The 13574-nt window shown below is 50.8% G+C and overlaps 1 protein-coding gene across 2 annotated transcripts in view; it reads right to left on the bottom strand.

Moving 5' to 3' along the window:
• ITGB5 (integrin subunit beta 5) overlaps nucleotides 1–13574 on the bottom strand; it is a 112672-nt gene that overhangs the window by 30339 nt on the left and 68759 nt on the right. For both annotated transcript variants that reach the window (XM_032869450.1, XM_032869449.1), the window contains exons 9-10: nucleotides 7688–7822; nucleotides 599–1028 (exon numbers count right to left, since the gene is read on the bottom strand). In XM_032869450.1, coding sequence (XP_032725341.1) covers nucleotides 599–1028; nucleotides 7688–7822 — 565 coding nt within the window. The remainder of the gene's footprint in view (nucleotides 1–598; nucleotides 1029–7687; nucleotides 7823–13574) is intronic.

The raw sequence follows: 13574 nt of genomic DNA, 5'->3' as shown, positions 1-13574 counted from the left end.
GCTGGCTCTGAAAACAGAGGAACGGCTATGAGCTAAGGGATGCAAATGGCTTTCAGAAGCTGAAACAGGCAAGGGAACAGATTCTCCCCTAGAGTTTCTAAAAGGAATGCAGCTCTGCTGACACCTGGATTTTTGCCGAGTAACATCCACAGTGGACTTCTGACTTTCAGAGCAGTAACAGAACACACTGGTGGTGTTTGAAGCCACTAAGTCTACAGCGACTCGTCAGACCAGCAACAGGAGACGAATGCAATGTCTAACAAGAGAATACCCACTACTGGCCCCAGGGAGCTCCCCGTCCCAGGAGGCAATCAAGGAGAGACTAGACACCTACCTGTCAGGAATGCTATGCAAGGTAGTCCCGGATGACCCCCACCATACCCCTGTGACTCTGGGAGTTCTCAGGCACATGGCAGGTCCTCCTATTGTTGTATTCTACATACAAGTTCCCAATCCCGGGCCCAGTGGCGGGCAAGGCTCGCCCTCGCCTTCTCCCAGGAGGACAGTGGTTAGTTAGTATAAGGCACCCTTTGGGCGGGGGATGCCTAGTGGTGCCCGAGCCCGGCCCAGAGTTTTAACGTGCTCACAGGGTGCCTACCTGAGCAGAGGACCCCTCTGTTCCTGGCACAGGAGAAGTTGTCACACTGGCAGAAAGAACCGTAGATCTTCCCAAACTCGCTCTCGAAGCAGGAGCACTGGTTGCAGCTGCACTCCCCACGCCCACTGCACAGGGGCTTGCCCTCGGCTTCCCGGCAGAGGTTCTGGTACCCAGTCTGGCTCTCCCCTTCCTGGCACTCACAGCGGGTGCCCAGGTGGCCGGGGTTGCACTCGCACAGGCCGCACACGTAGGTCCCGTTCCCACTGCACCGGGTGCTGTCGGACTCCAGCCGTGCGCTGCAGCCGCACTGGCAGCTGTAGGTGACCCCCACCTCCAGGCTGTCCCGGAACCCTACGGGCCGCAGGGTGAACGTGTGCTCTGTGGGCCTGCTGGGGCAGCTGCGGGCCTCCGCCGACACCTCGAAGGACGCCTGGGTGGGAAGGAGAGAGGGGACGTTGCGGCACGGCCGGTCAGGGCCTCCCCACCACCCAGAGGCCCAGCGGGGGGAAGCACCCCTGAGGTCCTCGATGGAGAGCTGTGGCTGCAGGCCAGAGGCAGACGAGGCCCCCCCAGATCCACGAGCGCCCTCACAGTACCCAGGACGACAGCACTCAGGTGCGCCCAGGGCATGTGGTTCTAGCTCCCCTGCATTTCTGCCTTACCCTACCCGCTCCCCTCTCTGTTTAGGAAGTCGCTCCTCCCATGAATACTTCCCCGGCATCCCCTCTGTGCCAGGCACTGAGGTAGCTGCACCCTTGACCTCGTGGGGCACGGGGGCCCATGCACCCTGGCACCTGCCTGCCCCTCTGCAGAAAGGGTTCCTCTCCTGCTGGAGAAAGGACGAGGGGCCCTGGGTCCCTGCCAGGGTGCCTGCCTCACCACAACACACACCTGAAGGATCCCTCTACCCCCGGGTTCCTGCTCACACTGGTCCTTCCAGCTGCACCCCTCAGCCCCAATCACAGTCCCAAGTCATCACTGATGAGTGTGCCACACACAGGGACAGACTTTTTCTTTCTAAGCACAGCCTGTGGAGAAGTGTCACTGACCCCTGAGCTGCTCACGGGTTGCCCCAGAAACAGGCAACCAGGTGGGCAGCTGGGGATGGCCTCACGGGAAAGACCCCATCACCTGCCCACATGGCTGTGAGGGGAGGAGAGCACGGGCGGGCTCTGTGGGGTACTCCCAGAGGCAGAGCGCAGCTCCTCCCTGGGCTCCCCTGGGACAGGAGTGGGTGTGGCTAGTCAGCGAGGCTGCCCTCAGGGCCCACAGACAGGCAGCTGGCACGCCCTGACCCAATGCCACCCTGAAACACTTCTCCCCAAACAGCGGTGCTCCTGAAACAGACCGGGGTGTCCACTGACTGACCCCCTGCGTCTGGCCGGATGACTCTGTTTTTCAAAAGACCCCTTGGGTCGTTCTGAGGTTCAGAAGGGGTTAGAAACCACTTTTAGCTACTGCTGTTCTTAATTGCATTAATCACTTGGGTTGGATTAAAGCTGATTTTTTAGAAAGTCATCTATAACTGGCTTTACCGGCCTCTCAGGTAACAAAGAGGTGTATTTTTGGAGAACAGTGAAAACATGTTTTTGTCTAAATGTTCTATAGATCCCTATCACTTTGGGGTCTTTATCAATTCTAAAAGGTCTCCCCTCAAATTCTGTGACATCTAGGGACACCGGTGGGGGGGTGGAGGGGCAGATGAGACTGAGCGGGAGGACAGATCCAGCGCTCCAGGCCCTGGAGAGAAATTCCCACTTGGCAGTAGGCCCGGCTCCAGGTGACCCAACGATGGACATCCAGGAATCAGCGTCAGCCAAGGGGTGTCACAGAAGCTGCTGCTAGACAGGTGAGCTGAGGATGATGACCAACAGCCAGGGTCAGAGGACGCTGGGAGAGCCAAACCAGCTGCAGACAGCTGAGACTAGCCCACCCGCACTCTCCAGGTCTACACAGATGGTGGAAGGAGGCAAAGGGAGAGACAGGCTATGTTTCAAGGACCCGAGGTATAGGTGGGCTCTTGAGGTAAGGAAACGAGATGAGGACCCACCTGGGAACTGAACCCTGCCTCATGACAACAAACATGACTAGTTACCAGGGGACAGATGCCTACATGTGCCAGGCACTGTGCTGGGCATTTCCATGAGTGTCTCATGTACATGCCCTAAGAAGAGGTATTCTCATTTACTGGAGAGAAAACAGGGCTGGTGGGTAAGGGAGCTTAGTGCTGGTCACAGAGCTGGTGGGGGTGGGACCCAGCTCTTCCCGGCACATCCTCTCCTGGAAGTGGGAACATGGCAGGTGTTCAGTGTTCATGTCTGGGTACGGGGGGTAAGGCAGCCCCGTGAACCGCAGGGACTGCAAGATGGTGATCCACAAGGGGGGACCAGAGGCATCTCAAATCTACCTGCTTTGGGCTAGAGGGGACCCAACCTCCAGACAGGAAGGGGGTGGGGTGCTTGACCGAAGCCCCCCACAGGGCCGTCAAGAACGCAGAGACGAACTTCCCTGCTTTGAGAAAGAAGCCATGACTTGCTCAACGCTACCACTTCCTGGGGCTACAGTGGTAGAGGGCTTGTTAAAGGAAAAGTCCCTGCCTCCCAAAGGTGTCTGGGGCTCAGAAATGGAGTAAGTGGCAAAGAAATAAGCTAGACCAAGAGCCAAAGGGATTTAATTACTGAAAGACTGTGAGGAGTGTCCATCTGGGAGCAGAACCTGCCCCCAGGGAAACTTGCCTGCATCAAGGGACAAAGTAACAAGAGAATTCAATCTCCCCAGTCTTCCCAGTGTGCCTGTGTTTGCCAGGGAGTAAGTGGAGAAGCCAGGGGAGCCCCGGGATCAGTGCAGGCAGCCAGTGACCCAGGATTTAGAAAGGCTCATAGACTATCTGCCTGGCTGGCGGAACGAGGAAGAATGGCCTTTAGGCAGTCCTGGTGGCTTTCCTCAGCCAAAGCTTTGGTCTAACCCAGGCCCTAGCTGTCAGGCCCATGTACCCTGGCATGTGGCCAGCCACCTGATAAACAGAGAGTGGCTCCGTCTAACTCAGCCACTGGTCTCGCAGGTCCTGCTGGGCACAGGAAAGCTATAAAAAGCACTTCAGGAACAACAAGTAAATCTGTTCTGCTACCTTCCTTTCAGAGTCCATTTCCCTGAGGGGTCAGGAAAGAATCCAGCCGCTGTCAAGCAGCTGGAAGGAGACTTTTCCCTGATTACTGTGGACTTCAACTCATACTCAAGGCTCCCCAGTTCCCAGAGACCTTTCATCTCCCACTCTGAGATTCCAGAGGAAGGTCATGGACATAGCAGCCCTCCCTCCCATCCAGTCTTGTTATTTAAGCCTCATTGGGATGCTCGTGGTTTCCCTGCAGGGCTGTTGGCCTGATCCACGCTTTCAAAAGGGCTGCCCAGCCCCCACCCCAAACCACCAAACCCGGGGCTGTACAGATGCCAAGTCCACCAGGAGCTCATTGAAACAAAGCACTGGGCATGGGCACGGACTACAGAGCCCCAAAGGAGGGGACAGGAGAGGGGGACACTGTGGGAAGCCCATGATGGGGCTCACTAGGTCCTTTGTACTGGGCGTTAGTGTTTGCTGTACGGCTGGTCACTTGCATACTGATTTGTCGAAGTCAGTTCATGAGAAAACCAACTCCTGGTGGCTGGGCCCACTGGGTCAGCCCTAGCTGGTGTTGGGCCCAGAGGCGGAAAATTAGGGAAAAAATTAAAATCACTGTAGAAGAGAACCTCATTGGATTTGACACTTTGAAGGTTTTATTTAAGGAGTATTTCTTTTGTCCCTCATCCCCTGCCACCTCTCCTGCTTCCTGCCTGGAGAGATCTCTTAACCCAGAGAACACAGAAGAGTCATAAAACTATGGCCTCTGGCTGGAAGTGCCCATAAAGCCTCTGCCTGCCCCACCCTTGCCCCCACCATGCCCCATTCTTCAAGAAGCTTTAGTTATGAGGGGTGAGGCTCACCTGGCTGACACTTAAACCCAGCTGTCCCAAGGCTGCACCCACGTCCCCCCAACCCCCACCATGGCCCATGTCCTCATCTATAGGCCAGACCTGGAGATACCCAATGACAGTTATACCCTGACTGCTTTTCCTAATCCCTCTTCTCCATGTAAGTCCCGAGCCCTTCTGCCTATCTCCTGCCACTCCCCAACATGTCCACGGACCTCCCAAATCTTGACACTGAAGGATAACACCCACTTCCCAAGTAACAGTCAGATACCTTAGCTTGGCCCCTACGTCCTGCCCATACTGCCCAAGCCTGCCCCAGGCCCCACCCCACTCTCCTCAACTGCTTCCCACCTGCAAAAGGGCAAGGCATGTTCACACCCTCAGACTCACCTACTGCTCTGCACATGGTAGGCCCATGGATAGGACCTCCCCATCCTCCCTCCCACACCTGGAAAACCCCTACTCATGCTCCTCAGCTCAAAGATAACCCCTCTGTGATGCAGATCCTTCGTCCCTGGGGCCGCTGGGACACCATGGCCAGCCTGCAGAGCTGCACACCTCACCCTCTGTGGGGCCGACTCATCGCACGTGTTCTCCTCTGCTGACTGGCCCTGGACACTGCCGTTAGCGGGAGAGCCCGCGTGCTCAGGAGCAGACCTGGCTGCTGGAGCCCAGGTGTGAGCCCTCTAAAGAAAGCTCAGTCTGGGAGGAGGGACAGAGGTTGAGAGATGGTCCAGGGTTAAGGGAATCAGACTGGTCCCAGCCAGAAGTGCATAAATGCATCTCTCCTTCAGCAGAAGGGGGGCCGAGGGAGAGCCCCCCCTCATTCCTTTGCTGGGGCTGGCTCCATGGTGCTGAGCCTATGCACTCCCAGGGCCCCCCACCCAGAAGGGCCCCATGCTCAGGCTAATCCTTTGCTGTTGTCATCTTCAAATTCTGTCTGTTTGTTTTTTTTTTTTAAAGATTTTATTTATTTATTTATTTGTCAGATTGAGAGAGAGAGAGAGAGTGTGCACGCACAAGCAGGCACAGGCAGAGAGAGAAGCAGGCTCCCTGCCAAGCAAGGAGCCTGATGTGGGACTCGATCGCAGTACCCTGGGATCATGACCCGAGCCGAAGACAGTGGCTTAATGACTGAGCCACCCAGGCGTCCCTCAAATTCTGTATTTTTGAACAAGGACCCCATATTCTGATTTGGCACTGGGCCCCGCAAATTGTGTGGCTGGTTCTGCCCCTGCACTTGCAGGGCCCTGCATGAGCTTGCCTCTCCTGGGCTGGCATGGCCCTGGTGGCAGCATCTTGTCTACTGTGACAGGGGAGTCGCCGCTGCTCTGTGCCATGCTATTTCCAACCACAGGAAATAAAAACTCCACCCCTCCTTGCAGCAGATCCAGAGGCCGTGTGACCGTGGCCTCCTGGACAGCAAGACAACAGCAGAAGTCTCTGAGCTGAAGGGAGACTGCTGGCCCACCCATGTGGAAGAGTTGTCCAGGGCGATCAGGGTGGATGAAGCACCTTCCTTCCATCTCTATTTCAGCTTCTCTATAAATCATCCCAATACATCTGAGCTTTTATGTTTTTGTGGAAAAAAATGCCATTTAGAACCTTTTTGGGGGGACACCTATGTGGCTCAGTTGGTTAAGCATCTGCCTTCAGCTCAGGTCATGATCTCAGGATCTCCTGGGATCGAGCCCCATGTACGGCTCCTTGCTTAGCAGGAAGCCTGCTTCTCCTTCCCCTCTGTGATCTCTCTCACTCCCTCTCAAATAAATAAATAAAATCTTTAAAAAATTTTTTTTAATAATAAAATAATCTTTTTTTGTCTTCTAGACAGTGTCCCTACTTTCCTGAGCTATCCTAGCAAAACCCCAAATCTGTACACAGGGGTGTCTACACAGAGGTAGTAAAGAAGCCACCCTGGGCTTCCTAGAAAGCTGTCCTTTCGAAGCACACAAGGCAGAACGCAGACTCCGGCATCAGGAGTTTCAGATTTGACTGGGTACTTGCAGCTCAACAGTAGCAGGACTTTCGGCAAGTTTCTCAGGTCCCCCTGGGAGCCCCAGTCTTCCTCACATCAAGTAGGGGAAGTAACGTCTATCTTACAGGTGCTGCAGGAAGCAGACGAAGTCCCTACTAGATGTAGCACAGGGCCCGTCATCAACCCCCACACAACGGTCCATGGGTTATTCCCTCCACAGTAAGAACAACTAGTCAGTGACCACAGTCTGTTACACGCCCACTGCTTGTGGATCTCGGGCAGGCTGTGACATCCCCAACCTCAGGATGCCCAGCAGCAGTGAGCACAGCGCCCTGCTCCCCCCGAGGCGGGGGACGGGTATGTGCGCACACTGAATGAGGTAAGGCACAGAAAGGCACTCAATAAGCCACGCTCCCCGTGCGGAGCCCCCCCACTTCTTTGCTATCATACTTTGATCCAAAATGAACCCTCTGGAACATACAGGAGAGAACAGAATCACAGGCAGCAAGAGGCCAGGGAATGGTGGTCGAGGGTACCAGTATCACAGCCAGAAAGCCCTGGCTCCGCTTTTCTCACCTGCCAACCTGAGTAACACTACCTTCCCCGCAGAGGAGTGGTGAGGAACACAGAGCAAACTCATTGTCTTTCTTCCCCATCAGCCCCTTAATCCACACAAAGCTTCTATGCCCTCCACGGCTGTGGTTATCCACCCCATCGGATCAAATCAGAAGAGATGGATGGCTTTCTTCCTAATTTGCAGAAGGAAAAAGCAAGGGTCAGATTATCCAAGGCACAGAGCAAGTTATCGAAGACTAGGAATGAAGGCCAGTTCTCTGATTCCCACCATACTCTCCCACCTAATTTCACTCCTGCCCAATGAAGATCATGTTTTCAAGCCAAGGGCACAACGTCAGCCTGAGGAAGTCTCGTGCAGCAATGCACTGGGTGCTGCCTCCTGACTGAAGCCCTCTAACAAGTCCACCTTGCACCCCGGAAACACAGCACAGAACAGGCACCCCCCCCCCACGACGCAGAGTTGGAAGACAGAATATAAGCCCCCAAAGGCTCTGATAAGTCATAAAAGTTACCAGAAGCCGAAGAATGATGACCAACGCTAGCAGGTTTAGTTGGGGGTGAGAACTTACTGTGTCCCCAATCTTCAGGCCTTCACACTTCCTCTGGCCGGGGTAGGACACACCGTCCTGGCAGGTAGCAGTGAAGAAGAGATTAAGGTCCTCAGGCTGATCCCAGACAGACACCTCCACTTTTGACCGGATGCTCTGAGCAGAGAGAGAAGACAGAGCCAGAACCATTTAGTGTAGGCCGCAGCAGAGATGCTCTCCACACTGATCCTCGGAGGCCCACAGGACCGTCCCTAACTCAGGAGCCTCAGGCCAAGGGAAAAGCCACTGGGCTTGGTTCACTGCCCATCCCTCATCCTTTCCCTTCTCTGCACACCACACACCACCTTCCCATACCTGGCCCGAGCTCTCCCTCTGTGAGCTCAGAGAGGTTGACAGTGGTCCACCTGCCATATGGTAACTTTATCTGCTTCCAGGGGGTGATATTCTGTCCCCACTCACCACTCCAGAGTCACCTCTCGTCCCACTCAGCTTTGGACACTCAGCTCCTCAAATCTTGCCATGTGCTCCCTAGACTTTGGTGGTTTAATGGGCCTGGGATAGCGTTCCCTCGGTCAATGGCTCTTCTTGTCAACCTTCCAAACCAGTTCAGCAGGCACTTTCTCCTAGAATCCACCTGGCTGATCCTTGCAATCACACCCACCCTCCATCAGATGAGGGCCACGTTCACTGAGTTTTGAACCATATTCTGAAAAAACAGTATCTTACATGGGGATAATGTTTTCAAGATGGTGAATGAAATAAAAGTCAAGCCAAAGTTACCCATCAGAACAGAAAAAATAAAAGACGAAAAATATCAAGTGTTGGAAAGATGTGTGGAGCCCCTGAACCCCCACTCTGCTGGTGTGAGTCTGACTGGTACAAGCTTCGAGAAAACCATGAGGCACTGTCTACCAAAGCCTGGACCAACCTTGGACTTAGTAATTCACTGTAGGCTTATACCCAACAGAGACATGTACTGACCAGAGACACGCATGAGAATGTTCATAGCAACACTGTCCACCGCAGCTAGAAACCAGAACCACCCAAATGCCTGTCAATGGTAGAAGAGACCTTTAACAAAACAATTATGGTGTGTTCACACAGAACACCATATAGTAACAATTAATGAAGTATCACTACATCCCATGACATAGATGAATCTTGTAACCCTGCCTGAAAGAAGTCAAACCCAAAGAGGATATATATTGTATGATTCTATTTATATGACATTTAAAAAGAGGCAAAATTAATGGTTACCCTTAGAGCGATAAACAGTAGAAGAGGGCACAATAGGTGGTTCTGGGTATCAGTAATAGCGTTTTTTGATCTGGGTGCTGGATTCTCAGAGCTATTTAGCTTGTGAAAAGTTTGTGCAAATTTCTGCACGCCTGTATGTTGAAAAACTTGCCATTGAAAATCTCTAAAGAGGGCACACTTTGGTGACTCAGGGCAAAGGAACTGGCTTGGGTCTTACAAAAAATAAATTTGTTTATACACAGATACACGGACCCCAAGTTCAACGATGACCCCGAGGCTGGCACCCTCCCTTCAGGTGCACTTCAGGGAAAATGGCATTGAACAGACGGCTGGCAGAACTGCCTCTTGCTCTTTTGGGTTCTTTTCTTTGTGGGTTTTTTTTTTTTTTTTCTTTTTTTGCTGAGCCTGTAGTGCTAAACTTGAATAAGTTAAATATGCAGTTTTTCCACAAATTAATGGCCTGTTGAAAATACTCTCTGCAAAAAATAGTCTCCCCCTTTGCAACAAATTGTCCAAGTGCTTCTACAACTCTAAAAATACTCTCTCTTAAATCTACTTCCTCTTGTGCCAGCCTCAACCGGCCAAGAGTTGCATGAGTATCTCTCAACATACACAGTGCTCTCCTGCTGAACACAGTTCTTTACAAAGCTCCTGAACTCACTGAGCGGGGAGCTCCCAGAGCCATATCCTATTTCTCCCTAGTACTGAACACAACTTCTGTTGAGTGAATGGATGGGTGTTTTAATAGCAGCTATACTAAGGGGTTCAGACCTAGTGGAAAAAACTTAAAATTATTTTTGAGGCAGGTCAAAAATATTTTTATTGCTTATACTGTGCCTTTTTTTCCCTGTGACTTACTCATTCCATAACTAGAAGCTGTATCTCTTCCTCTCTCTCCCCATCACCCATTTTGCCCAAACCCCCACGTCCCCTCCCCTCTGGCAACCATCAGTTTTTTCTATTTATAGATCTGATTCTGCTTTTTTTTTTTTAAGGATTCTAGTTATGAGTAGAATCATATAGTATTTGTCTTTTTCAATCTAAGTTATTTCACTTAGCACAATACCCTCTAGGTCTATCCATGTTGTCACAAATGGCACAATTACCATTTTTCTATGGCTGTGTAATATTTCATTGTGCATATACACCACATCTATCTTATCCACTGTATACTTAGGTTGTTTCCATATCTTGGCTTTTGTAAATAACACTGCAATAAACATAAGGGTACGTGTATCTTTTCGAATTTGTGTTTTCATTTTCTTTGGGTAAATACCCAGTAATGGAATTACTGGATCATAAGGTAATTCTATTTGTAATTTTTTGAGGACCCTCCACACTGTTTTCCAAAGTGGCTGCACCAACCTGCATTCCCACCAACAGTGTAAGAGGGCTCCCCTTTCTCCACATCCTTGCCAACATCTGTTGTTCTTTGTTAATTTTGGCCATTCTAACTGGTGTGTAGTATCTCAGTGCGGTTTTGATTTTAATCTCCCTGATGGCAATGATGATGAACATTTTTTCAGGTGTCTGTTGGCCATTTGTAGGACTTCTTTGGCAGAAGTGTCTGTTCATGTCTTCTGCCCATTTTTTGACGTGATTATCTGTTTTTTGGGTGTTGAATTTGAGGAATTCTGTATAGATCTTAGATATCAGCCCTTTGTCGGTAGTGTCATTTGCAAATATCTTCTCCCATTCCGTGGGTTGCCTCTTTTTTTGTTGACTGTTTCCTTTGCTGTGCAGAAGGTTTAAGTCCCAAAAGTTCATTTTCACTTTTGTTTCCTTTGTTTCTGGAGATGTGTCTTGAAATAAGTTGCTGTGGCCGATGTCGAAGAGGTTCCTGCCTATGTTCTCTAGGATTTTGATGGATTCCTGTCTCACATTGAGGTTTTTCATCCATTTTGAGTTTATCTTTGTGTAAGGTGTAAGAGAATGGTAGAGTTTCATTCTTCTGTATATAGCTGAATATTACTCAGCCATCGGAAATGATGAATACCCAACTTTTGCATCAACATGGATGGGACTGGAGGAGATTATGCTGAGTGAAATAAGTCAAGCAGAGAGAATCAATTATCATATGGTTTCAATTACTAGTGGAGCATAAGGCATAGCATGGAGGACATTAGGAGAAGGAAGGGAAAAATGAGGGGGGGAAATCGGAGGGGTAGACGAACCATGTGAGACTGTGGACTCTGAGAACAAACCAAGGGTTTTAGAGGGGAAGGGGGTACAGGGATGAGTTGGCCTGGTGGTGGGTATTAAGGAGGGCATGTACTGCATGGAGCACTAGGTGTTATACGTAAACAATGAATCTTGGAACACTACATCAAAAACTAATAGCGTACTGTATGGTGACTAACATAATAAAAAATAATAATGAAAAAATATATATTTTCTAATTGTGAATAACTATGAGAATGAGGCAAATCAGTGTATCAAAAAAGGGCTAGGTAGATTGGAGCTATGTAAAAAATGACTTAGGGTCAGTCACATAAAACACGAAGTTCCTGTGTCTTGCCAACAAGACATCGGGAGGAAACACTAGTGCTCCCTCCCCAAGATCTGCTCGAGCTGCCTCCTGGACATGTTAATGGGGGAGAGAGAACAGTGGAGACTGGGATTCCTACTGAATGAACTGGTAACTATGATGGATGGAAATCAAATCTATGCTCCATTCTGGCCATAAGACCCCAAAGCCTTGTGTTGTGATCTAAAGTTTGTATTATTCCTGCTCCCTACAGGAATCAGAAACTCTTAAGATGTTGGGGGCAGGGGATAGGAATCATGGAGATTATTCAGTTCAACCTGTCAGTTTATGGAAGTGGGAACGGAGGCCAAAGAAAAGGCATCACCCAGGGTCATTCAGCTGCTGGCAAGCAGGACAGAACCAGGTCTTCTCCCTGCAGTATTCCGACCTTGGAAAGTACTAACAGTCAGGTTGCATTCTGGTCCTATGTGTCTATCTCCTGCAAAAGACCATGGGCTCCCAAAGGACAGGACTGTGTTTTGTTTACTTTTTTCCCCCCAAGATACGCATGACGTCTGCCACACATTAGGCCACTGGCATATATCTGTTGACCGAATAAATGACCACATGGAATGGAGCATAAAATAGAGGATCCAAGCTTCAGGAAGTGCAGTTCTTGCACATGAAGACCTCTGCAGGATGCCTGAAATTCAATTAACTCCCACCACATCCGCTCCTGAAGATGTTTCCTTACTCCTCATCCTAAGACAAGGAGACAATGTCAAGGATGCCAGAAGTTTAAAGGCTATTAAAATACCCAGGCAGGCTAGGTCACAGCTGTAGTTGCTTTAAGTCAGGCCAGCTATGGAATGGGTGGGCACAGCGTTGATGGCAACAACAAAAAGAGAAACACGTGCTCCTCTCGGAGACACATCTTCCACAGCCTCTCCTACTACCCTCCACATGCCAGGCTAGCAGTTTCCAGCTCCTTCTGTTCTCCCCCACTCTGAAAAGAACCCCCCCCTCCGCCCCCCACCCTACCACCATGATTCTGAGTCCTCATCCTCTTTCTCAACGTGACACAACGCTGGTGTGTTGTGTGTGAGCACCCGGAGCCGCCCTCCGGGCTCTGGAAGAGAACCTCTCCCAGCACCAACAGCACAGCCAAGCTCCACGCTGCCAAACCCCCTTGGGAGGAGACTTGGTGATCTCTCACAATGAAGAATTTGGCACAGCAAATGAAAATACAGAAATCAAAGCCCAGAGTTGAAGACTTCCCACTATGAGAGCTGTCTACAACAGACTTGAGTCTGCAGGACATGGACTTACACACACCCTTCCCATCTTGCTCCCGCCTCAGCCTCGCTAAATCCCACAGCTGTTTTGTCTGTTACATGTGCTTCACCCAAAATCTCTTCAGAATGTCCCCACAGATGGCTGGCCACCTCTCGGTGGGGGTGGGGTCAGAGTCAACACCCAAACTTAGTCATCTGCTGCATGACTCACATGGAATCCAATGGAATCCATCACAAACTGCCGAGACGGCAAGGTAACACAAACAGAAGCAAACAGTCCAGTCACGGCTGGGCTCAGACCCAGGCCAGGGAGAGAAGGAGGTGGAAGGAAAGCCAGAGCTAGGTACACTAAGTGCATACAGACACACACACACACACACACACACACACACACAGTGACAATGGGTCCAGTAGCATCAGGTGGGAGTTCTGGCTCTCACTCTGACTCCTTTAGTTAAGTGTCCAGAGGCTGAGGCCAAAAGGCTCCCAGCAAGGAATGGCCCTCAGAAAGGAGGCGACATTTAGCAGGCCTGGGCCCCCTCCCCCACACATGATCTTTTCTCAGACACGCTCTTGGTAGATCATGTTTCCATTCACCATGGAAATGTGAAAACCACTGAAGATAAGGTGAACCCGGAAACCCTGGCCTGCTGGGTCTGGTGAAGACTTAAAAATCAGAGAACAGAAAAGAGGATGTCATATGTGAGGAATGGGGTAGAAGATGGGGAAGGAAGTCTTTGGTTTCTCTCAAGAGGAAGTTCCAGGAGTGAGGGGGGATTGGAGCATTTGTAAGAAAAGGACCTTGAACTGCACTAGAAGGTGGGGTGGGTAGAGGACAGAAAATCACTAGAAGGTGGGGGTGGGTAAAGGACAGAAAAGCATCCACAAA

Source organism: Lontra canadensis, unplaced genomic scaffold (assembly GCF_010015895.1).
Source record: "Lontra canadensis isolate GAN:19392208 unplaced genomic scaffold, GSC_riverotter_1.0 scaffold38, whole genome shotgun sequence".
Lineage (NCBI taxonomy): Eukaryota > Metazoa > Chordata > Mammalia > Carnivora > Mustelidae > Lontra > Lontra canadensis.
The sequence above is the reverse complement of the archived record's forward strand: the minus strand, read 5'-3'. Positions and strand labels throughout refer to the sequence as shown.